Genomic DNA, 26,487 nt, shown 5'->3' with positions numbered 1-26,487 from the left:
GCAGCTGTGGTGGCCTCAGCTTTGCAAGCGTCTGCTTCATCAGATCCACAAGTGTACATCCACAAACACAAGGGTCTAGTTCTGTGTCCCAGCTGTGAGGGGTTGATTAAATCCAGGCCTGTCATTTGTGACCCATCAAGCCAAATGCAGCCCAACCTCACTGTATGGTCACCCACCAGAGTCTCAAACTCCCTTCCCTGCCCCCACTGCTGCCTGTCAGGTTGCCAGATCCTGTCAGGAGGCCATAAAGCACAATGCAGGGCTAGTGGCCTTTGTTTGGTTTGGTAGGCTACAGACTGTTGCAGGTCTGGCTAAGTCACTATAAATGCCTCTTCGGTGGGTCTGTACACCATCAGGCAATTTATGTATTGGTCATTGTAAGGAGCTGAGAAATGTGCTTTCCTCGCACCATTCTAGGGTGGATTTGTCTGCTTGAATAGTGTGCCCAGGACTGGACACAATTGTCCAGGACACATGAGGTCTGACCAAAGCAAAGTGGTAGCATCATATCTCGCAATTGGGACACTATGGGTGATATTCAACTAACAGAACTTAGTACTACATTGGGCACACAACCCAATAAGTCTATCAATGCACCCTAGAATTGCATTTAAGTTTTTAGCTGCTACACCACACTGCTGACTGATGTTTAGCTTGTGGTTTTCTGAAATACTTAGAGCCTTTTGACATGTGCTATCAATCTATGTGCCACCCATCCTACATTTGTGCATCTGATTCTAATTTATTTATTTATTATTTATAGCCCACCCTTCCTCCCAGCAGGAGCCCAGGGCGGCAAATAAAAGCACTAAAAACACTTTAAAACATCAAAAAATAGACTTTAGATACATTAAAACAAAACAACTTTAAAAACTTTTTTTAAAAAAAAGATTCTTCCTACCTAAATGCAGACCTTTACATTTATCTCTGTTGAAATTAATTTTGTTACTTTTGGCCCAGTTCTCCATCCTGTCAAAATTATCTTGAATTCTGTTTTGGTCTTCTAAGGCAGGGGTGAGCAGCCTTCGGCCCATAGGCCTAATTCAGCCCACCTGTTCCCTCAAATCTGTAATCAAAGATATTCCATTTTACAGACAACCACACATAACACTCATTGTTGAAAGAAGCTGATGCAATATTGGGTGCAGGTTTAAAAGCATGCCCATGCTTCACCCTCTTCACGCCCTTATGCCCTAGATGGGAGTAATGCAGAAATAGGACTAGAGCAGGGGTAGCCAACATGGTGCTCTCCAGTTTTTGTGGGACTGCAACTCCCATCAGCCCTAGCCAATAATCAAGGATTATGGGATTTGTGGTCCGCAACATCTGGAGGGACGTTGGTTATCCATGGACTAGACTCGACAGAGAGAGAGAGAACAACAGAAAGAGGAACAACAGCAGGGAGAGTTTTGAGCTGAAGGATTGAAGCCACATGTGGAGATCTGATGTGAGGTAGTGAATGTGCGACCTCACATCAGTGTGTATGCTGCTTGCCTCCATTTATGTTGCGCCTGTGCATTTGTGGATACAGCAACTATTACGAAACAAGGCCATATGTCCCCATAGCTTCCTCCTCCAAAGGAAATCCAAGCTTGGATAGTGCTGCCCTTGCAATGTCTTGCTGCTTGGGGAAGTAATAAATCTGCTGGGCATGTTAACACAGAGTTAACCAATGCTTTCCCTGTTGCTCACATATGGGATGTATAAAGCTGCCTTATAATGAGATAGGCCATGAGACCATCTAGCAAAGAACAACTGGTTCTGGCCAGCTGTGGCTCTTCAGAGTCTCAGTGTGTGCACAAGGCAATGTAAAGTGGATTCCACGCATCCCATATGTACATATAGTTTAAGTTGTCCGCGCAAAGTTGTCCTCATCCAAGTAGCATCCCACACTTTCCCCAAATTAATTTGGATTGTCATGGTCTGCAGATAATCCAATAAGGGGGGGAAATCCAGCATGTTACGTGCATTTGGACGTACTGAAGCTCATTGAGTGGGTAGCTTGCTTTTTCTTAAAACGTGTTTTGCGATATTTTACTGGGTGCTGCCTATCATCACACACACCCTGCTTCTGTTTGTTTGTTGCCTGACCACAGTCCAGCCATATTGTCTCCATCAGCTCAAAGGATGCAGCATCCCTCTTTCCAGCAGTTGTTGCAGAAGGCATGTGCATAGTATTTTAATTTAAAAAACAACACCTGCTTTGTACAGAAATGCTCTTGTGCAACACAGCTATATTAAAAATAAAAATTGGCCTTTGTGGGGACAGGAAGCAGAACAGGGAAAGGGGAAAGCAAAAGGAAAAACACTAGGTGGTATCTAGTGAAATAAGTTCTACTAATACAAAGATTTTTAGCTGTGCAATGGAAGTTCCCTGCTCTCTCCTCTCCCTACCCCCCACAAGACCCACTAAATCTGCTCCAGAGTTTTCCCCAACCCTCCAGAGTGGATGTATGGGACACGCAGGGGGGAGGCAGGGAGAGGACAAGGAGGTCCCACGGCACAGTTAAAGGTCCTTGCATTGGCTGAACTGGTTAGCTGAATACTGCCCACTGTCTCCAGAGCCCTCTCCCATAAATTGGTCTCCCCATCCTGCCTTGGTTCTGCATGTCCTTGGGTGTGAAACATTCTCTTTCAGATCTGCTGAAGCTGCACTGTGGCCTTTTGTGTTGGGGAAGAGGGTCTGGAGATCGATGGCCCCCATGCCTCTACCTGCCTGTTCTTGGCCTTAGCAAGGTGCTCCTCAGTGGGCTGCTGGTTTCCTATCTGCCAGGGCCAGGCGCAACACACAAATATATTTTGCTTTTGAAACTGCTGTTTTGTGCAAAGCCAGTAGATCAAAAAACCAGGTATTTAAAAATTGTGAAACATACTTGAAACATTGGTTAAATTTGGTTAAATTTCATTGTTGTGCAATTCCATGGACAAAACCATTTAAAATAAAAGTGCATGCACAGGTTAACAAATACCTGCACTCATGCCCACAATGAACCTACACAATTGTATGCTGTGTCGTAGAGGATACTTTTCTGGAGATGTGTGTGTATGATTTGGGCTGACCTAAAACTCTGTTAGAGATATACATCTCCAGATCCTTATTTGTAAATGTCATATGGGGTCATCATGCATTAAAGAGCATTGTGCAAGAAGAATGGTTTTGATCAAGGAAAGTTCTTGTGGATCTGCAAGGAGACAGTCCCTCAGTCATAATATGATATGGAGTAGCTGAACATTTATTTGGAGAACAGGGCCATATAAAGGTTAGCTTCTTATTAAGTTTATTGATTGAGCTCAGTTTCAAACTACATTCTTGCATCCCACACTTTTCAATGCACACTCCTGTCGCTTTCCTAACTGCAAAAAGTCCATTTTTTACAAAAGTGGATTTCTTGTGCTAGAGCAACAAAGCACTTCAATCCATTTTAACTGTGCAAACCTCCTGCACCTCCTGGCTTTTGCATTGTTCCTGGTACTAGAGGGGATGGGGGGCAGGCGGAAGGATCTAATCCTGCCTTACTAAATCCACAATAAATAAGAGTACTATTTTTCAGGAGGGATTCAAGTTAATACAAAAAATTAAAGTGGATTAAAAAGCTCTGTTGCCCTAGCACAAGAAATCCACTTTAAAAAAGAATCTGACTTAGGATTCCTGAAGACCCGCAAAAATGCTTTTTAAAAAGTGGATTTGTTGTGCTAGGGAGGTAGAGCACTTTAATTGTGAAAACCAGTATGCACTTGAATCCCTCCCACAAAATAGTTGACAGTCTGGAGGCACCCTAAAAATCAAAGTGCAGAGTCTCACTTTGGACCACATTATCCCCTTTTTCCGCGCTCCTGCAGAAGCTCAACAGCTGGTGATGCACAACTTTGAGCAAGCCTTTCGGTGCATCTAAAACTCAGAATGTTGATCTAAAATCATACCATGCACTAAAAGAAAGAACTGCAGTTCCAAAACATTATAATGGTTGCCTGTTCTGCCCCAGCATCATTCCGCACCTTTAAGCAAACCTTAGTGTTCATTTCCTTCCTCTTTGTCCCTGCACAGTACCTCGAGCTATTAGTGTTCAATTGCATTAGGGTAGGTAATAAATATTAATTACAATAATTGCACTGATGATCTTCCACACCAGCAGTGACTGCGGATATAAGAGGTTCTTTTTAATTTGATTTTACATCTTCAGGGGGAGTCTGAATTAAATGTTTAAAAAAGGTATTTTCATACTTATCGAGTTGTGCGGATGCTGTGAAAAACATGTGCACATGAAAATTATTGATCCCACAAAAATCCTATTTGGCAAGCACCCTTAGTTCATTCTCTCAGCACTTCTGCTCTCAGCAAGAATAAGAATTCAATACACTGACTGAACCTTGGTTTCCCTTAAACTGTGCACAGTATTTCTTCTGCCACTTTAAGCAAAACTTTACAGGGCTCTCAAGGGGTGCTTCCTGTTTCTCATTCCTGACTCAGCTTTACCATGACTCTGAATTTTGTAAGATGAAAGAATTCCAACTGTTCAGTTCATTGCTGAGCGACAAGAGATCCCTTTGCTGAAGTTCTCAAGCAGAGCACCTTCTTTGTTACAAATAGCTCCTCCTTCCCTCCTGCCCCCCCATGCCAGAACTCTTATTCTGAAGGGATCTGACTGCAGCTTGAAGCTACATTCTCCTGCCTTGTCTTCACTGCCTGCCCCTGATGGTTCATTCCAAAGATTTACCCTTCCTCTCTGTCTCCAACGCACTGGCTGGGTCGGACATCCCCAAGCAGAGAGGGCTTTGGGCAGCCAGAATCTGTATCAACAACTTTGAATTTTCTTCTGCACAAAGAAAACTATACTTCCCCGTCGTGTGTAGAATGTCGTCTTATTCCTGCATTAACCCTGGAATAGGGCCTCACCAACCATTAGGCCAAGGGGAGGGAACCTGCGGCCCTCAAGATGTTGTTGGGCTGCATCTCTCATCATCCCAGACCATTTACCATGCTGGTTGGAACTGATGGGAGTCCAACTACATCTGGAAAGCACCATTTTTGCTTTAAGGTACTAAGCTCCGGTCATGGGTCCTCAGTTTCCTAGCTCAGCCATGAAGCTCACTGGGTGACCTTGGGCCTCTCTCTCCCCTCCTTATCTTCCTTACAGGGTTGTTACTGTGGGGGGGGGGAGGAAAGTTTATGTATTATGTCCTTTTGGGCCCCGCTGAGGAATGACATTGTTTATGAATTTGCTGTGGCCAACCTGGGAAAAGAATTTTTTTTTTAAAGAAACAAGTGTAGCAAATGATTGCGCTTCAATGTTGCCTCTTTGATTTGAATACATTTGCTAATTTTACAGTTATTTATTTTTGCAATATGGCAGGGGTAGGGAACCGTTTGCAGCCCGAGGGCCGCATTCCTGTCTGGGCAACATTTCAGGGGTCACATGCCAGTGGTGGGCAGGGCCAGAGCAACAAATGTAAATTTTACCTTTGTGCAATTGGCTAGTTTCTACACAGACTCGTACAACGCTCTCTGTTCTCCACCCAGACAAGCAAGAGACATTATCAGACTTCAAGGACACATGCCAGCCAGGCAAAAATGCTCAAGGATAGGGCAAAGCAGTGAACTGTGTAGCCTGGGAAGAGTCCCAAAGCAAAACAGAGAGGCCTAGAGGGCTACATTTGGTCCCCTGGCCTGAGGTGCCACACCCCGGCACTATGTAGCACATACACAAGTTAGGTCCTTTGATCCTCCTAGCGTTAGGCCCCTCATAAAATGCCAGGAAAGGCTTGGATTGAGGGTAACAATATGTTAAGCCAGATAATGAACCACAGGGTCTCTTGCACAGTAAACACAACCCTAGTTCTTACTGGGGTGATCAATTTGCATTTGGGCTATACCACTTCAAAGTGCAAGGAGGGACACAGACTTAATGATCCTCTTTCTGAACATAAACATCCCTTACACATAGAAAACTAGTATGTCAGGGAGAAAATGAGGCTAGAACACTTTTCCCTGAGATGCAAGTTTTCTGTGTGCAGTAGGCTTTTGGGATGGAGGAACATTCAGTCATGCAAGCCCCCACATGCAGCCTGAAATTATACCATCAAGATATGTGTTTACTATCAGAGGAAGAAGTAGTCCGTAGTATGGGGTGTTTGCCTGAAGTACGGACATGACAAACTGGAAGGGGGAAGACAAATTGTAACAAATTGCCTTCATATGGTGTTACTAAGTAACAAAAGTCAGCACAGACAGCAGTTAACAAAAACACATTAACTCAGAGCCATTGGTCATCTGTATTACTTTAATCCAAAAGAGAAGGTGTAGGATAAGGTGTGAAAAGCCAATTGATTCTGGTCCTTTTTTGGTGCTCTAACGCCTGTTGCATCCAGAAGGTAGTGCTTGGTGGAAGGCATGTGTTGCCCCAGGGAATCACTTCACTTTCTGGAAAACCTGGACACAAACTTCATCCTCTGCTGTCATGCGCTAGGAGAGAAAGAGAGAGTGAGGAAAGGGATGCTAACACATCTGATGCTTCTGAAGCATTTTTCAAATGTGAAGATCAAATTAGCTCACAACACTAGTGGAAAAAACTATTTTGGCCTCCATGTATGTCCAGTTTCCCTTCTGTGTTTGTCCTGGATTAACAATGCTCAAGTCACAGAGAGTGACACAAACAGCATGAAGATGGCACATTTAAGTGTAAGGTCACTCCTTCAGATACTTGGGAGTGAGAGATTCATAATAAGGTTCAAATGTCTGCTCTAGTAATTAAAAAACATTGTTTTCTTGCATTTGTTGTGTTTACTTTTGAACACTAGGTGCCTTAAAGTCTGAAAGAAGGATCACAGGTAATTTGAAATCGAGATCAAGGGACAAAGACTGCCAAAAATTGTGCTTCCGCTTTAAGCGTCTCATGTGCAAAGTCCTGAGTGCTAATCTATTGCCCAGCATGGGCAATATCTACGCGGCTTTGGAAACAGTTCCTCTGCCACAACTGGCCCACCTCATCATCCTCTACTTGACATGATCCACCAGGAAGTTCTCCAGCACAAAATTCACTAAGAAACTGAAATTCCTCAAGCGCACAATAGCAGCAGCTCATGTTCATTTTCCAACGGCACCTATTCAGGAGAACTTCCTATTACACAATTGCACACGCACAGAGAGAGAGACACATGATCAGTTCAGTCTCCCACGCTTATGAGCAACTCAAAAGCCACTTCTTCAGAACAGGGCATTTTACTATGTAGAATATATGGTTCACACATTCTTTTTATGACATAGGAAGAGTTCATTCAGACACATTTTAGTACACAAATGAAATTCTACCAGCCCCTTTGCACTTGGAAGATGGGCAATTTGCTCTCCTTGTATTTCACCCACTTTAAGAAAACCGACAAAACAAAGAACATCTGGCCACAGAGGCATTTTTCTGTAAGCATTTTAGTGATGAAAGCTATAGACAGACAATTCAGTCCATAAGTGTTTTGAAGCTTATGAATGTGCACCTCACTCTTCCATCATTACTACTGCGGCTTAATTATCCACAGTTAACTTTAGTCTAGTTTTAAAGGCACTGTATTTAGCTGGTGCAACAGTAAGCTAACAACAATAAAGAAAGTGCCTTATCCCAGAATAATTTTTTTAGGCTTTTAGGTGCCACAAGAATTTTTGTTGTTTTTGTATTTAGCAGATGTCTTACTATTTCAAGCATCACTCTTAAAATATATGCTGCGACTTCAAATAAACTCATTTTATAGCATAACTCTTGAGAACAGTGCATATGTTTTTATTCTCTATTAAATATTTTCTCCTGTGCAACCCAGAAATTGCTGCCTCATGGAAGGGCTGCTTCTGCTGACCTGTAAGACACTCTGCATGAATAAAAGTTGGAGACATGTCCCCCTACTGTTCTCTCTCTCGCGCGCTCTCTCTCTCTCTCGCTCTCGCTCTCTCGCTCTCGCTCTCTCGCTCTCGCTCTCTCGCTCTGCCTTACAGTATTTCCACACAGGCATCTGTGACTGAGTTGTTTTCTGGTACATTTATCCAGCACAAATGGAGGTGATCCCTTCATACTTGACACTGCAGAGGGTGATGGGAAATGAGTCATTACAGAATGATGTGCAACAAACAAAAATATGGCACTAATTTTCTCCCAGAAACTGCTTACCAGTATTGTTGAAATGGTGACTGTGGAAACTCACATGCAGACATGCACACTGCTTGCATGCACTAATGCTAAGAGTATTGTGCACAGGGTTGTTGTACTTTGATTTAATCATTTCTCCCTCCTATTCACTGAGCCGCAGGAGCTGTGGTCAAATTTCAAGGAAGAGATAGGACAATGGGTGGCTCCCACTGAGCTCAGCCAAGTCAACTTTTGAACTCGTGGGAAGGATGTTTTTGTCAAGGGGCCATTGCCTCCAGAGAAGGCACGCATAACTCATGGGGCCTAGCTTTAACTTTTCAAGGCTGGAGGTGCAGAAGAAGAGTGCAGACTCATTCTAAGATTCAGAAAACTCCCACTTGCATCTCCTAAAGGCTTCCTCTGTGGTTGGGGAAGCCGCTTAGGGACCCCTTCCTCACCAGATGCAGCTGGTCCCCTTCTAGCCAATGTCTCCAGCCCCGATTTTGTTTCTCTCCTCGCTGTTCGCACACCAGCTGATCTCCAGCCCAGTAGACAATTGTCTAAGGGGGGGGGGAGAGAGAAGGAGGGAGATCACAACATCATTAGCTAACAGAGAATATGCCTTCAATCATAGAATGATGCAACATCTGTTTCATTATAAAAACAGAGCCAGTTACATTGGACGTAGGTAGTAGCTGCAAGACTGATTGACAGATCAGAAGTTCCTGGTCATATGCCTCTGCTATGAACTAACTAGATAGTTTTAGGTGAGCCTCTGTCTCAGCCCCTCTCCCCAATCTGCAATGTGAGGATAATATTAACATACATTATCTTGTAGCAATTACAACATGTACATTAAAGACTTTGGACACTCAAGAGCACTATGAATGCTAAGTGTTATAGTCAAATCTTATCAATATCTGTGGATATTGCTTTCTGGAAAGGCCATTTGATCAGCCATGACAAATCAAATGAACAAGCATTACTGTGCTCCTGAAATTGTGTAGGACCTTCTGGGAGAAAAATAAGATGTTCCAGTTTTTTAAATCTGGAAGGTTAGATTATACCCACAGCTTCTAGATGGCTCTAAATCTGGGGCGTTTATGGCCCAACTTGGAATCATTTCAGTACAAGGTTCTAAAAGCTATTTTAGGAATCCCAAGGTACCTTTGTTTTTTGTTTTGTTTTTAACTTAAATGAGAGATGGGAATCAACTGGAAAGGAGACTACACTGTTGTGTCTTTTGTTTATAAACCACCCTGGGAACTGTTTTGGCTGAAGAGTGGTGTACAAACGGCCCCAAAGCAAACAAGTCGCCATTTCTCTTTATTACTGGTTAAAACTCATACATATGGCAGAAATAAACTTCCAAGGATATGACTTCACCAACACTTGCATTTTGTTTGCCCAGGACTGACCACTTGGTCTCAAACAATAGTTCAGTTGCTTTAATTCTATGGCTTATCTCTAGATTATTCTTTTGGTTCTGATATGTCAGCTACTAAAACGGACTGAAAGAGGAGGATCAGAGCTCATTTTAGTTCAGTGTAATGTCTCTCTAATGGCAAATGTTAAAACAGCTCCCTGAAAAAAAAATGATTCAGTTTCACCATGAACGTGAAGACATTTTCTGGAGGATTTCTGTAAGCCACTCTGGGAACATGCTGAAGGGTTAGAAAGAAACAAACAAACAATTTAATTCATTTTTAAAATCTACTTTGAAGAAGAAGTTCTTAAAATACAGTACAATAAAATCACAAGCGTGCTATAAGACACATTAGCACACAATTTATTCAGTAATCCAATATATGCAGAAGCGGAAATAAAGTGTGCAATCCAAAGTCCCTTAGGATAATGAAGAAAGAAATGCTTTAACTGCCCTCCTGAAAAGACCCAGCTCTTGAACTGATGTCAGGAAGATCCACAAGCAGGGGAGCTACTTTTGAGAAAGACTATCTCTAGATGTCACTGTGGTAGGCTTTTTTTTTACATTGTTAATGCCCTCTGCTGCTTTAGAATGGCAATATTGCAACTGTATAACTTTGTGGCAAAGAAGCTGTAAAAGAGAGCCCACTGGGAAATATCTGCTGTGCCCATTGTTAGAAGAGCATGTCAGAAAGTAAAACAAAAACAGCAGAAATTAGAAATTTTACTTGCCACATTGGAATAAAATAAAATATGGTAAGGGCTAGCATAACTAGGGGAAAAAAAGAGGCAGTTGCTTCAGGGAGCATCTTCAGTGGAGGGGTAGTTTTCTTGCCCCCTATATCTACCTCATGGTTCATTTTTTTTAAAAAAAAATCCCAGTCTAGAGTAATGGGCTGCCATATTTTTATAAATATATGTAAAAAAGAAACAAAACACCTCAAACCTCAAATCTCAAAATGACAATCTTCAGTCAAGGCACAGGAAAAGTATGATGATCTACAGGAACATAAACAATGACTGTAAGTTGACCTGAATATGGGATATAACTGGTGTGGAGGCTATCCCAGTAACTCATTCCAGAAGGACTGTCTTGTTTTTCCCTCCAGGTGTGAAAACTTCCATTGCTGGCCCTAGGCTGATGGTTAAGAGGCTGAGTTCTTAACCAGAAATCCCCCCATTAACACTGTCAATATTAAATGCATTAATAGCCACCTTTTGAAGGTTTGAAGACCGTATGCATTTATTAATAAAATAATCCATTCATTTATTGGCTCAGTCATGAACTCTCTAGACAACCGTATCACAAGCCAGTCTCTCTCTCAGACCCCCCCATCTGTATTATGAGGATAATATTGGCCTACCTCCCAGGGCTGTTAAAAATTACCAAAATAATGCAAGGCACTTTGAATACTTGATATTTTCTTTGCAACTATTCAAAAATTATTTCGACTATAACTATTGCTTCCTCTGCCCTAGGCCTTTATTTCAAAAACCTTTATTTAAGGCTGTGTGCTCATTTTATTTGCTGCGCTTAGCCAACGATCAGGTGCTCATCAAATGTTCATTTGTAAAAAGGAGTTTTCTTAAACTGGTGCAGCATCGCTGGCTGCTACCGACAAAGAAGTCCCACCCCAATCCTTTATGCAGGGTCAGGATATTGCAGGATGGTGCTGCATAAATACTGACCTCAGAATAAAAACCACCTAGAGAGAGAGAGACCTTAAGAGATCTTGTTGTTCCCAACACATCCTTTTCCGGAGCTCTTTTGTCAGAAAAAGAGACATGAAGGAGGGACCAGGTGACTGGTGTATCAAAAGAATAGCCTCAGTTAACCCACCAAACTGAAAGGAGCCCACAGCAGCCCAACAGGGGTTCAAAAAGTTTATTGTTTTGTTGGCTGTCTGGGATTGCAAGAAGGAAGGGGTGGGCACTGACAAGCACCGACAGCACGCAATATGCAGCCACCTGCCACAAGTCATGTAGGCTTAACATGGAGCCTACTCCGAGCATCAAACAAGCCCCAGTCTGCGTGAGCAACCCATGCGAGTTCAGTTGCCTCACCACGTGAGCGGTGCAACATGGAAGACGTTCTCACTAGCATGCATTTCTGCACCCTGAACCCACAGAGATAACCGCTAATGTCTTCCAAGAATACTTTTTTATTCCTGTTCATGAGAGTAGAACCCTCTTATGACTGGTAATTTTCACAAACTAGATCTATTTCATAACATATGAACGGGCTTCTTTCTGCTTGTCAGGTGAACAGAAGGCCTTTGAACATTGCTGAGCCAGCACAACCCAAGGCCCAAGAGTCAGTACCTGTGAAACAATGTCGACAATGTAACTGTTCCTTGGAAATCTCTCACCGGTCTGTTTCCGCAGTCCAGCAGCAGGGCGCATTTTGGCCTCTTACCTGGCACTTGCGTCCATCCACGGGCCCCAAGTCCTCTTCAAACTCAACCCCCAGGTCAAAGTCCATTATATAATTTCGAAGTGAAGTTAATGTGCGGATGGTCATGTGGTCTCCAGTGTGGACGATCTCTTTGTCCGGCTTCAGGAGGCAAACCAGTTTTCTCAGAGCAACATTGATGTCTAAAGTGTGATGGTGCGAGAAAGTAACTAAGGCAGGTCAGAGTGCTGTGTACGTGCACACGTGTATACAAGGCGAGATCAGTAACAACTAATATGCATAAACTGCAATAGTCTTCCTTGTTACTTAGGATATAGTTCTTCATTGTTTACCCCTCCTTGCCCAACCCCTGGTAAGGGAGGAGGACAGAAACAAGAATGCATCAGTTGGAGGTTTTAAAACTTAGATATTTTAAAACGTATATTGCCTTCCCTCACTAGGGGCAACCCAGGCAGCCAACATAGTAAAATAAAGAAAAAGGGATTAAAATCGCTATTTTAAACACAATTATTTTGATAAATATGGATTTTGTTTCTCATCAACTTGCCTAGAAAACTATACCCTGCCTAAGATATTGAGCTACACTTCAGGAAGTGCCCCATTTGAATCTCACTTCTGCCATGAACTCACAAGGCAGTGTGGTCTTTGGCAAGCCACAGTTCCTGATCTACAATATGAGGTTTAATAATACAGACCTACCTTACAGACCTACGGCCATACTACCCTTAACATGCCCAATCTCGTCTGCAGAAGCAGGGTTAGGCCTGGTTAGTACTTGGATGGGAGAGGAAGGCAATGGTAAACCACCTCTGATACCTCTTACCGTGAAAACCCTGTGAATACATCCAAAAGATTCATAGGGTCGCTATAAGTTGTAATCGACTTGAAGGCATGTAACAACCACCTTACAGGCCTGAACTGAGGATTACAACATGATAATGCATGTTGGACACAAACACTGCCATATAAATGCTAGGTTGTTTTGACTTTAAATGCCACATGGTCCTCATAGTATTTCAACAGCAGTATCGGAGCCTGGAAGCAGCAGCCCCCAACCTGTCTCTGCTTCCCTAATTCCAGAATATGTGGGCCCAGCTGCAGGACCTCATTTGGGGCTTCAAAGGCACTCTGTACATGCTCCAGTGGCTATTTTAAAATTACTGTTGTATGTTCCAGAGCTGGACTATGACATTCATTATCAGACCCGGGGGGGGGCAAGGAACAGGGCTTTAAGCACTGGATCAAATTCATTCTCAGAATTTGTGGGGTTTGCGAGGGGGTAGTGGTAAGACAGAATAAGGCAGAGCACTGATTGGGGGCGGGGGTAAGGTACGCTTACCTAAGGCACGGAGGTAATTTTCCATATTGTCCTGGGAGATGAATCGGTAGTAGCCGGTGAGGTTGGGAGCCATCAGAGGGCGGGAGAAGGAAAGTAACAGAGAAAGATCAACAGCGGCGGGAGAGAGAGAGAGAAGCGCCAAAGATCTTAAATGGCACGTGGGAACTCGGGGGGGGGAGAGAGAGAGAGAGAGAGAGAGAGATTCGGTTGCGGCTCTAAACCGACCCTCGGAGCCGGCTGCTCAGTTTGTTGGTTGCCTTAAGCCACCGAGTCCGTCTTCTTTCCTCGCTTGTTCCGCAGCCTCGGTTTATATAGCGCCGCTGCGGAACAGAGTCCCGCTGCCGTAAGAGTCGCTTAACCCCGGCCCTTGGGGAGGGGAGGGGGGACGCAGCGGGAGGAGTCGGAAGGACTTTCTTTTCTTTCTTTCTTTCTTTCTTTCTTTCTTTCTTTCTTTCGACTGAGATTGCAACACAACCCACAAAGCACCACACACACACGCACAACCCCTCCAAAAACCTTTAAAGGGACAGTTTGACTTTGCTCTGCTCTAATAATGAACAAGAACTGACAATTTATACAGCCCATTCCAAGGTTTCAAATGCTTACAACAACCCTATAAGGGGGCCCCAGTATCATCATCATCCCAGTGTTGCAGATTGCACGGAACCAGAGTCTTCTCAGCTCACAGTCATGCCGCCCAGTCTTCTACGTGTTTACTCAGAAGTAGTCGTAATCGACATGAAAGCATATAAGGATAACAACAAAAGGCCCACAGAGTGCAAGGGGGCTTCCTCCCAACTAAGGGCCCATAACAGAGACGGGGGAGATGTTGTTGGGAATCCCAACACCTATCAGCCCCAGCCAGCATGACCAATGGTCAAGGATGATAGGAGTGGGGGGTTGATGGCATCTGGAGGGCCACAAGTTCACCATCACTGGCCTAGGATTGCCCACTCCATGGCTTGTCTTGCCCCTTTGGTTAACATGGCCACTGTAAGCCAAAGAGCTTGTGTTTAACTACTAGAGAGGTGCCAGCATTCAGTCCTCCTTGGAAGGTCAGGGTTGTATGTCTCAAAGCTGCACACAGTATTTTCCAGTCTTTATTCCAGTAATCCTTACTACTCACTGGTATGGCAGGCCAATATTATGATGATGTCCATATTTCAGATGGCACATTGCCCACTCTAGTGAGTTTGCAGCTGAGAGGCGAGACACTTCACTCTACCAGCTCATACACACATATCATAGATTGTCTCTGTGCCTTCTTCCATTCTGCCTCCTATGCCTGAAATATGTATGCCTCATATTCTCTATCACCCATTCCCCATTTGTCAATTGGACATATCCAGGCTTGTTCACTCATGCATATTCAAATGACTTGATGGCTGCTTGTGTGAATGAGTCATTAGAGATATTACACCACAGATATAACTTTCAGTAACATCCAGTGACTTGTTCACCCATTGTCATTTGTCAGTCAAGTCATCATGCTTTATACATGCATGTGTGAACTGCCCTTCATCCTCCTGAAGACACACTTAGGAACATAGAAAGTTGCCTTATACCAAGTCAGACCACTTGTCCATCTAAGGGTCCCTCCTGACTGCCTTTTTTGTGGGGGTGTATTCTGCAACATGCCCTTCTTGATGCAATAATAGGGTGCATTTATACTGGACCACCCTTGCAGAATTCCACTTCATTAGATGTTGGATGCTTCCCCATTGTTACTCCAGCAGTCTGGAGGGACACTGCTGGGTTTTAGTGCAACAAAACAGGACCAACCCATCACCCGCCCACCTGTGGCACATTTCTGGTGTGAAAATTTAAAGGTTTTCAGCAGGAAGACACTGGACATGCAGCAACTGGAAACAAATTTATTTATTTTATTTTATTTTATTCAGCTTATATCCCGCCCGACTAGCAAACAGCTCTCTGGGCGGCAAACATAGAAACATATACAATAATAAAATTACAAGATCAATATAACAAATATAAAGTACATCATCTAAAATACCAATTACAACGGGGACTTCCGGGAAGGGTGACTTCGCTTGTGCCTGCTTTTGAGACGGGCTCCCGCCTCAAAAGAAGCTTATTCAGATATAAATCAGTCAGAACATTTTTTTTTTGACTGATGAAATTTCTCCCGGGCAGGGAGAAACGTAGACATCAACCTCAAAAGCCTGTTTTTGTTGGGAGGACTGGATTTCATTAATTTATGAGAAAAGGTCCAGCCAGCAATGCCGGATGGACTTCCGAACAAGCTCTATCTGTTTAATGAGATACGTTTATCTTTTCTTCAAAGAGAAAACAGACTAACAGGCAAGCACCCTTCTTTCTATTATTTTTTTTACTTGGTTTAAATTGTTGCAGCAAAAAGAGATTTGTCAAATTAATCAGCTTTAAAGAACTTCTGGGTCAGCTATAACTCTTCTCTGTTATTCACGAAATTAACAGCTTATCTCTGTTTCTATTGCAAAAAGCTGTCCTGGAAGTGCATTCTAAAGATATAAACAGAAGAGGGATTTCTATTCCGAGGAACATTATATTGTCTGGGACTATTCTCTTTTTGGTCTATTTTATTTTGACGAATCTGCTTCTTCACGACGCCACTAACTGTTTTGATGCTGGGAACTAAATTTGTTTTGTATTCTTGAACATAGAGAGATAAGGCAGGCTGCTCTGTTTATACTGTGATGTCATCAAGCCTGGAATATTATTCAGAATTGATGGCAAGAAAATATTTGGGATAGAGGAAATTCCCATCAGACTCTTATTATATGACTATGGCTATGACAGCAAGATTATTATGGAATACTGATAATGGAAGATTGGACACTGAAATTACTGGACTTAACAGGACTATTGAAGATGGAAGATGGAATTAATAGGGATAATGGAATAATGGCTATTGAAATTATTGGACCTAACAGATTTTGATGAGATGGATTAATCGATATGTTTATTTGGACTATGGTTATGACAATAAGATTATTATTATTATTAACGAGATGGATTAATCGACATGTTTATTTGGAGAAAAATTGATAGATATATTTCTTAAAGAATTGAAACCTCTCTTTGACTTTTTGTGGAAAGAATAAAGTAATGTTTATGAGATTTGATGATTAATTAAGATAACTACTGGAGGAAAGTGATTTTATAATATAATTTAAGAGACAGGATTGTTATATATTGTAGACCTATAACTGATTTGATCTGCGACAAATGGGAAGTCAACATTTTATTTTTTTGTTTAATCATTTTTGTTTTGTTTTGTTTTTTGTCTTTGAATGTTTTATGATTTTGTTTTGTATGTTTTATGAAAATTTGAATAAAAATTATTGTAAAAAAAAATAAAATACCAATTACAACATTTACATAAATAACTTAGATTAAAATGCCTCAGAGAAGAGAAAGGTTTTAACCTGGCGCCGAAAAGATAATAGTGTCGGCGCCAGGCATACCTCCTCGGGGAGACTATTCCACAATTCGGGGGCCACCACTGAGAAGTCCCTAGATCTTGTTACTACCCTCCGGGCCTCCCTATGGGTCAGGACCCGGAGGAGGGCCTTCGTAGTAGACCGTAGTGTACGAGCCGGTTCATAATGGGAGAGGCGTTCCTGCAGGTATCGTGGTCCCGCGCCGTATAAGGCTTTATAGGTTAATACCAACACTTTGAATCTGGCCCGGTAGCATATTGGAAGCCAGTGCAGGCGAGCCAGAACAGGTGTTATATGCTCAGACCGCTTAGTTCTTGTTAGCAGTCTGGCCGCCGTATTTTGCACTAGCTGTAGCTTCCGAACCATCTTCAGAGGTAGCCCTACGTAGAGCGCATTGCAGTAGTCCAAACGTGAGTATGTCTGCCCTGAAACTTCTGCAGATGCAAACAGTATTGAAAGTGGGATCACATATGAGTTCCCTGATACCATCGTGAGCACAAACAACCACGAATGCACAATAAAAAGGATGCCTGGAGGGGGCCTAGCTCAATTTTGTCTGCTCTGGTTGGCAGTGGCTCTCCAGGGTTTCAAGCAGGAGCTTTTCCCAACTCTAACTGGAGATACCAGAGATTGAATCTAGGACCTTCTGCATGCAAGACAGATGTTCTGGCAGTGAGTTACAGTCCTTGCCCGATACATATCACACAGAATAGCTGCTTGGCACAAGCCAATGTCCTAGCTTAGACTCACCCCAAGCCTCAGAACCATGTCATGTTTATGGGCTGGTTCCCACACTCATGTTCATCACTTGATATCATGTGGTGACTTGCATGTGTGATTGATCCATCACAGATCAAGCACCATACAGGAGGTTTTATCTCACTTGATGTCACACCAAACCAAATATTTTTCTAGCGCAGGCAGCTCACACATTCATCTGCCAGAAATCAAGTGTTGGGCATTTGGTTGATGAGAGATAGAGCCATGTACATGCATGTGTGAACCAGTCCTTTGCCCTATACAGCACTGAGCACACTGTTAGCACTGTATAACTGTATCATAGTAGGTTTGCCTCTGAAGATGCCTAACCTTCAATGGTGGCTGGGTGCGCAATGGAATGGTAGGATGGAAGGCAGGGAGACCAACAGCAGGGGGAGCTAGAGCCAATGAGAGGCACAGCCAACTCATTCTAGCTTTGTCCCCATCCTCCTCCTCCTCCTCCGTGCTGAGTTCTTCGCGGGCAGCACAGACTGAGCAGGAGAACGATAACAACCCCTGGGCTGGTTGCAAGGAAGAAGACCGACAGGGAGGTGAAGACTGGCTGAGGGCAGACTGAGGTTGGTGGGGCAGTGCCCCATGAGCCTTCATGGGTCACTCTCCGTTGCTGGAGCTGCTGCTGGGAACTTCGTAAGATCAGAGCCCTGGCCCTAGAGAAGCTTAGGAGAACCACAAGCAGCCGGGCCAACCTCCTCACAGGAATACCAGGTGTCCGCCACACAGCACCATGCTGATGCTGTCCAGTCCCGGAAACACCCCGTGTGTCGTCGTGGGCTTCCTTCCCCGCCTCCCCCGACGGCATAGAAGGTCTTTGAATGTTCCTTTATTTCTCCTGAGCTCCATACCAGCTATAGAGAGGGAGAAACTAGGGGGCAGGGGAGAAGGAGCTCCGATCCCCCAACTCTGCCAAAGTCCCCTCTAAAGTTCCGGTCCTACCAGCCTCCACGCCCGGTGCCACTCGTGCATACACACGCCCTGCCCTGACCCCCCCCCGAAAAGAAAAAAACCCGGACGCCCCTCTAGTGCCCTGCTCCCCCCCCAAAAAAACCTTGGTCCCCTCCCTCTCCTGCAGCACCTGGCTTCGGCGCCCCTCGCATTGGCTGCTAGAGCCCATCAATCAGCGTCGGGCGCTGCTGACATCATGCTGCAGTACAGGGGCTGGGCAGGGCTGGGCTGAAGCAGTGGAGGCAGCGCAAGGAAGCGGCAGGGAGCTCCTGGTCCCTGACAGCGCCTCGGCAGCCTGTACCTGGCGCCGGTGGGAGCAGTTCACAGGGGAGGGCGAGAGCGGGGCAGGGGGAAAGCCAGCCGGGGAGAGGCACCGCGCCACCCTCTTCCGACCCGCGGGAGCGCATCCCGGCGGGGGCCTCCAGGATGGGCAGGGGTCAGCCCCTCGCCTCCCTCCTCCTTCTCCTCCTCTCCTGCGCCCTCGGGAACAAAGGTGAGTGAGAGAGAAAGAAGGAGTGTTTGGAAGCGCCCCGACGGCCAGCGAGCGAGGAGCGCCAGGGCTCCCGGAGGAGGAGGAGGGCAGGCGGGCGGGCGGGCGGCTGGACGTTTAGAGCTTCATCCGCGCCTCCCTGACCCTGGCCAGCCATCTGGTCAGGGCTGACGCGCAGCTCTTCTCCTGGCTCCTCATCCGTCCCATCCCCGGGTCTGTACGTGTGGAGGGGAGAGAGAGGCAGAGCTGGGCACTAACTACAGAGGCTCCCCGCCGTCTCGGTGGCCAGGCAAACCAGCCGCCGCTCCTTTGCCACCGCTTGCTCTCTTTCTCTCCTGCTGTCCTCTGTCCTTCGGGTTGGGCACCCCCAGCTCTGTCTGCCTCCTGTTTCAGCTGCCACCCACCTTCCTTTCCCTGCCTGGCTGCCGGCACACGCCCAGCCGTTCCCCATGTTTTCCAGCCCATATTGATCAAAGCGCAATGTGGCTTCTTGAGCTGTCGCTTTAGCTATTTGCCCCTCTGTGTATGCGCTTCTGCCTGTGTGCATCAGTAAACCAACCTTCCCATCTCTCAGGATGGTCTCCTTACAGCCCTGGGTCCTAGCTTGTTCGCCCATCTGTTTGATTAATTATGGAGAAATCTATAATCTATTTGGGGCCAGGAGAGGGAGGAAGTTGCATATATATATACATTCAGCATTCCAAGCACGGATTTTGAACACACACACATCTCTGTATGAGAAAAACAGAGATGCAGGTTACTAGATCTATGGTCATAGGCACCACCAGCACGAGAGAAAGTATTCCTGGGGAATAGAAAGGTGTGCAACACTAAGAGAAGGGGGAAAAGACAGAACCTAAACATTGGAAGGGGGGAGATGAAGAAGGTTCTTACCACCCTCCCCCAGCATGCAGAAGAAAGGATGGGGAGTGTGAAGGAGCATATGATTTCTGTTGCCATTGCTCTCCTCCCTCAAACACAGTGTGTGTGAGTGTGTGAGAGAGAAAGAGGGAGGGAGAGAGGGAGGGGGATCTCTGCAGCAGCATTGGGATTCAGTGTGCCTGTTGGTTTTGCAGATAGAGTGGAATAGATATTTTTCCCTCCCCCTGATAGCCAATTCTAAGCACATGCAGCCACTGATGGCTGGCTTTGCCTCTTTATGGGAGTTTCTCAGGGAGGTTTGGAATCTGACTGTGACCTCTGATAAAAAAGAAGAAATAAAGCCTCTTTTCAAGAAATTGCCAAGGGCTGTTCAAGTGGCAGATGGAAAGGGTGAAGGATTTATTCCTCCACCAGACGCTTGTTGCCCCAGCAACAGGGGTATCTTGCACTGCAACAAATTTTGTTCTCCATGTCTGAAACAAAGGTTATACATGGGGACACAAAATGGGGTGTGGGACTGGTGTGTGTGTGTGTTGCCATAACCCTATACATCCCATAATGCAAGTCACACAAGCAAGGTGTACTCGTTGCATACTGATGAGAAAAGGGAAACAGTAAATGTTTTGCTGGATATTTTGTATGGCAACCATGAAATCAATTTGGTGGGATGAATACCTTGACTCGCAGAACTCCTGTGGCTTCCTACCCTGTTCCTGCAGGCCCCCTGCTATTCCACCTAATGCTCCACAGACCTGCTAGCTATTCCACCCCAGGGTCTAACTACAACACCCACAAATGCTCCATAGTCCCAAACTATGGCTTTTCTAGGTATATTTCCCACTCAGGTGTGCCCTATAGTATCCAGTTTCATATGTGCACAAGAACATATGTGCAAAAGAACTGCCTTGGTGGATCAAGGCCGTTTCCAACAATGGCCAACTGGATGCCTGTATGGTCAATTTATTTCCATTGTTGGAAACAGTCTAGACAGCAGAGCATAAAGGTGGTGGCCTGTCTCAGATGTTTGGTCCTCAGCATCTGCTACTAAAAGGCACACTATTAGCTACCATTGCCAGCACCTCTTGATGTGATAGCCTTATCCCTATCCTAATGAATTTGTCAAAGGCTAGCTCAGTGTATGCCATACATAGCTCTGTCCTTCAACACTTTGCTGCCATTCCCTCAGCATCTGCTGCCTGAGGTGGTGGCTTCACTCTGCCGAATGGTAGGGCCCCTGCCATCTAAGGTAGTGGCTAACACCACACTTTATCTTATGGTAGTGAACTCCATTTGTGTTCTGTACAGAAATATTTTCTTTTCTCTGCTTTGAATGCACTGCAGATCAAGTTGATTAGGTGACTCCCAAGTTCTAGTAATACAAGAGTATGAAAATTTAATTTCTATCTATCCACAATATTCAAGTACCTTGGAACTGACATGGATCAATAGGCTGGTTTTCACTAGTGGATAGCACCCAATGGGAAACCCTCAGGAGATACGTGATTGGCCTAAGACATTTTGGTGGAGGTGGAAAATCCAAATGGCATTTATTCCTTTCCTCCCTAATTAACACTGACTCTACTCTACCAGGAATCTACCAGGAAGATCACCTGTATAAGCTCCATGCTCTAGTACAGCACTAACTGTTCATTTCAGTGGGGCTTAAACAGGTGAACTTACCACTGGGTTGTTCCCAGTGGGCCAAATGTATTTGCCTCTCATCCAGCCACCCCCAGAAGAGCCTACAATCTTTTTCTAAGGTGCTTCCCACATTTTGTATCGTGATAGGGTTGTCTCAGAATGACCTCATTCTGAGGTCCACTTGTGGAAGTCCCAGCAAGTGTAAATGGGTCCAGGAGCACCTCTCCCCATCCATGTACAGAACCCACCTGGGCTGGCAGTTAACTCTTAGTTCAGTACTGGTGAGAGGGTCGTATCTTTCTGTTGCACCTGGGGGCAGTAGGCTAATTTAGAGGAAATGGTGGAAAGATTGATGCACTGCCCCTCCAGCATCTGCTGCTTGAGGTGGCTGCCACAGTTAGCCTAATGGTGGGCCCGGCCCTGAGTGGAGCAACTTGTAGGCCTTTACTAATGCCATTTTCACATCATAAGTCTATGGGGCGCTTTGGTGCAGGTATGAGGTTCTCATAAGGGGGAATTCTCTAGAGGCTGAAGCCTTTGAATCTAGGTGCTGATACCCTTTTTTCCAGTCTTACATCCTGATAATCTTCCCAAGGGCATTTAGCATTGCTCAGTTGTGAATGGATGGAGCCATGTTGTTGCTGTAAGCCTGGAGAGGTAGGGGTTGTAACTAGGCCATTGTGATCTAATCCCAGAGACCCAATATTTCAGGGCTTGGTCGGTGGGGAGGGAGTGTTAATTTATAATGATTTTTCTTTCCTTGCTTTCTCTCTTTACCCCTCACCCTCCTCTATTTTCCCTGCCCTGGAGGTTGTGTGATAAAGATTAATTTGCTATTTCTAGGCCTGTGACATTTTTCAGAGCCTCCTGCTGACTGCTGCTTCAATGTTGAGTCTGGACTGGATCCAGCCAACAGGATTAGCACGTCGGGCAACAAGGAGGGGCCAAAGGAAACATGGCACATGCCTGCACAAAGCAAAGGGCAGCGGGGACAGGGATGCGTGCAAAGAGAGAGCAGAGCTGAGGCTTTTTCAGGGGAGTGTGTTTGGGGCCTCCTCAGCTGTAAAAGATGAAAACCTACTTTTCCCTTGAAGTGTTTGGCTTAATCCTTTAATCCTCATTTCCAAACAAACTATGGGTAGCTGCATTTGCTCCCGCCCCGCGCAATGTTACTCTTGCTTCTCTCTCTATGGTGTTGTCCACTATTGAAACACTGGGGTTGTAAGCTCCTTGAGGGCAGGGACCTGACTGTTTATGTGTATTGGTTGCTTATGAAATATATTGATAGCTCCGCCTAGAGTTAAGGTGAGGATTATGCTGGTTACAGAGCTGTCGAAGGTTCTGTTTTCAAGCTTCTTATTGTGTCAAAACAAACAGATTGTGTGTATATATCTATATCTATATCTGTACTTCTTCAATCATTTTCACTGAATGCAGGACTAAAATCCCCAAGTTTCCACATTCTCAGTCCCATCAAATACATTTCAAATGATGGAATTTAAAATTTAGTAAAATGTATTGGGCTTTATGGTGATTTACATGTATATTTTAATATTAACTTGAGGATACTGTTTTTATTACGTTGTGAGATGCTTTGAGGATCTTTTTAGGTAGACTGTTGTTGGTATTGTTGGTGTGTGTACAGATATATGAAATAAAAGGATCTTTTTACTCTTCTCTAGGTTCTAACTAAGGTTGAGCACTTGCCAGGTCAAATATTGTCAAATTATGGTCCATGTACTTTTAAAGCATTTGACATGATGAGAACAATATGGAATCATCAATTGGGTTGAGACTTACATTAATGACTAAAACACCAAAACCCAAAGCCAAATTAGATAATTGCTTTTGTGAAACAATATTATTAACTTTATAAATATAGTAATTACTTATTATATATTTAATTTTTTGCCCTTCCTGCAAGGAGTTCAGGGCGGCATACATTCCTCTTCCCCGATTTTATCCTCACAGCAGCCTTGTGAAGTAGAGAGAATGAGAATGTGTGACTGGCCCGACTTCACCTAGTGAGCTTCATAGCTTTGAACCTGGGCCTCCCTGCCCATCCCCTTGGCAGTGGCCTTTGTCATTGAGGACCCTGTTCCTGTTTGGAGATACTTGCAGGTATAGCAGGGAGCACTGGGAGTAGCTTTGCTTGGTTTGCCTCTGAGTGCTCCAGGGCAAGCAGCCCTTACTCCTGCCTGTACTAACAAATGGCCCCATGAGTAAATAAAAACAGCAAGATGCTAATGCCTACACAGTGGCATTCTTGGACTATTTAACAATATTTAACCAGTCAATTGACTAATGAGCCAACCCTAGTCCTGAGTCCGCAAGCCAACTCATGTCTTTGTTGCAACTAACCAACTCAGTATCTGAGTTTGCAGCTATTTCTCTTTTAGCTAAAAGAAAAGTATTAACTGGAAGTTCAACCGAATCCCATCCTTATTTTCTCAGAAGTCCAACTGTTTCAGGGGAATGTGTTTCATGAAAACATGGGATTGTATTCTTAGTCATGACTAACCTAAGCTGAATGTTTTTTTGTGAGGGGGGAGATATTTGGAGTCTCCCCCTTTCAAATGTTTCCTTTATTCTTGCAAAAGGTAGAAATGTATCCTGAGGGAAAGGTACAAGGAAGGCGCAGTTATGTCAGCAAAGTGTGAGGAAAGACATGATGAATGTCAACTAGTGCATAGATCTGAATGTTTCTATTCCTGCTTACCACCCCTTTTGCACTCCACATTCTCTCAGCCAACAAGCACAAGCCCTGGATTGAGGCTGAATATCAGGGCATCGTCATGGAGAATGATAACACAGTCCTGCTGAACCCCCCACTCTTTGCTCTGGACAAGGATGCTCCATTGCGCTACGCAGGTATGTGGATGAGAGAAACGTGGGGAGAGCGGGGAGGAGGCGGAGGGAGCAAAGCAGAATCATTCCACTGTTAGATATGATTCTTGTGCAGCCTTAACTGGGGAAGGCATCATAACCTGTAAGTCAGTAGTGTAGTATGTTTGCTTTAAATCTATTCAATTTAATCCAATTAAAAGTGACTGTCAGTCATCCTAGTGTTTTTGGATTTATTGGCCAGGTGATGGGAGCAGGTTTATATCTTACTGAGAAACTGGGCATTAGGCTGCCAGTATATTTTTCTTCATATCTGCATAAGTAAGGGGCAAACTGGATAGGATTTTAAGAAGGTGTGCAGCAGCTGTGAAAAAGGCAAATTCCATGCTAGCGATAATTAGGAAAGGAATTGAAAATAAAACAGCCGACATCATAATGCCATTGTATAAATCTATGGTGCGGCCGCATTTGGAATACTGTGTACAGTTCTGGTCGCCTCATCTCAAAAAGGATATTATAGAGTTGGAAAAGGTTCAGAAGAGGGCAACCAGAATGATCAAGGGGATGGAGCGACTCCCTTATGGCAACCCTGTGAATAGCGTTTTCATGGTAAGCGGTATTCAGAGGTGGTTTTACCATTGTCTCCCTCTGAGGCTGAGAGGCAGTGACTGGCCCAAGGTCACCCAGTGAGCTTTATGGCTGTGTGGGGATTCGATCCCTGGTCTCCCAGGTCGTAGTCTAGCACCTTAACCACTATACCACACTGGCTCTCTGTACCTTGTGGAGAGAGGGGATTTAGCCCTTTGTCCACTACCCCTATTATCCCAATCTGGATTACAGTCTCCCATCCACCCACTTCGTGGCTGCTATTTAGTTGCCAAAAATAAACCCCAAGCACAGAAGGGCCAGTCATGTGTTTAACATAGTGTCTAGAGCTGCACTCATTGTGTAGCAATGCATGCACTATGTGCTTACAAAGAGCTTGGCTTTTGTATGTGGAAGGTATGCCAGAGGCGCAGGAGCTGGTAATAGGAGAATCCTACGTATGGAACAGCAATTAGGGTGGCCAGAGGACAGAGCTTTTGCACCTTCCAGCAGAATTTCAGCAGGAGTATTCCCTCTTAAGAACATAAGAACATAAGAACATAAGAAGAGCCTGCTGGATCAGGCCAGTGGCCCATCTAGTCCAGCATCCTGTTCTCACAGTGGCCAACCAGGTGCCTGGGGGAAGCCCGCAAGCAGGACCCGAGTGCAAGAACACTCTCCCCTCCTGAGGCTTCCGGCAACTGGTTTTCAGAAGCATGCTGCCTCTGACTAGGGTGGCAGAACACAGCCATCACAGCTAGTAGCCATTGATAGCCCTGTCCTCCATGAATTTGTCTAATCTTCTTTTAAAGCCATCCAAGCTGGTGGCCATTACTGCATCTTGTGGGAGCAAATTCCATAGTTTAATTATGCGCTGAGTAAAGAAGTACTTCCTTTTGTCTGTCCTGAATCTTCCAACATTCAGCTTCTTTGAATGTCCACGAGTTCTAGTATTATGAGAGAGGGAGAAGAACTTTTCTCTATCCACTTTCTCAATGCCATGCATAATTTTATACACTTCTATCATGTCTCCTCTGACCTGCCTTTTCTCTAAACTAAAAAGTCCCAAATGCTGCAACCTTTCCTCGTAAGGGAGTCGCTCCATCCCCTTGATCATTCTGGTTACCCTCTTCTGAACCTTTTCCAACTCTATAATATCCTTTTTGAGATGAGGCGACCAGAACTGTACACAGTATTCCAAATGCGGCCGCACCATAGATTTATACAATGGCATTATGATATCGGCTGTTTTATTTTCAATACCTTTCCTAATTATCGCTAGCATGGAATTTGCCTTTTTCACAGCTGCCGCACACTGGGTCGACATTTTCATCGTGCTGTCCACTACAACCCTGAGGTCTCTCTCCTGGTCGGTCACCGCCAGTTCAGACCCCATGAGCGTATATGTGAAATTAAGATTTTTTGCTCCCATATGCATAATTTTACACTTGTTTATATTGAATTGCATTTGCCATTTTTCTGCCCATTCACTCAGTTTGGAGAGGTCTTTTTGGAGCTCTTCGCAATCCCTTTTTGTTTTAACAACCCTGAACAATTTAGTGTCGTCAGCAAACTTGGCCACTTCACTGCTCACTCCT

At 44.6% G+C, this 26,487-nt stretch overlaps 2 protein-coding genes across 3 annotated transcripts in view; one reads left to right on the top strand and one right to left on the bottom strand.

Moving 5' to 3' along the window:
- Window positions 1-6,258: 6,258 nt before the first annotated feature.
- Window positions 6,259-13,725, bottom strand: RBP5 (retinol binding protein 5). Its single transcript, XM_061636693.1, has 4 exons — window positions 13,283-13,725; window positions 11,947-12,125; window positions 8,564-8,665; window positions 6,259-6,460 (listed from the first exon to the last, which is right to left on the bottom strand). The coding sequence occupies exons 1-4, from the start codon at window positions 13,353-13,355 to the stop codon at window positions 6,407-6,409; spliced, it is 408 nt and encodes a 135-aa protein (XP_061492677.1). The 5' UTR covers window positions 13,356-13,725; the 3' UTR covers window positions 6,259-6,406.
- Window positions 13,726-18,013: 4,288 nt separating this feature from the next.
- CLSTN3 (calsyntenin 3) overlaps window positions 18,014-26,487 on the top strand; it is a 40,068-nt gene continuing 31,594 nt past the window's right edge. Inside the window, exons 1-2 of one of the 2 annotated variants that reach the window (XM_061636640.1) lie at window positions 18,014-18,309; window positions 24,209-24,331. In XM_061636640.1, the coding sequence (XP_061492624.1) occupies window positions 24,256-24,331 (76 nt within the window). In that variant the 5' untranslated portion in view covers window positions 18,014-18,309; window positions 24,209-24,255. Of the gene's footprint in view, window positions 18,310-18,671; window positions 18,941-24,208; window positions 24,332-26,487 lie in introns of those variants that run through there. The other variant, XM_061636631.1, reaches the window with a different exon arrangement.

Source organism: Rhineura floridana, chromosome 1, assembly GCF_030035675.1.
Source record: "Rhineura floridana isolate rRhiFlo1 chromosome 1, rRhiFlo1.hap2, whole genome shotgun sequence".
Taxonomy (NCBI): Eukaryota; Metazoa; Chordata; class Lepidosauria; order Squamata; family Rhineuridae; genus Rhineura; species Rhineura floridana.
Note: the sequence above shows the minus strand (reverse complement) of the source record. Positions and strands in the feature narration are given on the sequence as shown.

Bases quoted from the DNA above. Each gene is read 5' to 3' on its own strand.
- RBP5 (XM_061636693.1), bottom strand. From the start codon at position 13,355: ATGGCTCCCAACCTCACCGGCTACTACCGATTCATCTCCCAGGACAAT. The intron at 12,126-13,282 runs GTAAGCGTACCT...ATCACACTTTAG, and splicing joins AAATTACCTCCGTGCCTTAG to ACATCAATGTTGCTCTGAGA. The intron at 6,461-8,563 runs GTGAGGAAGGGG...TTTCTCTCCTAG, and splicing joins AAGGGGACCAGCTGCATCTG to CGCATGACAGCAGAGGATGA.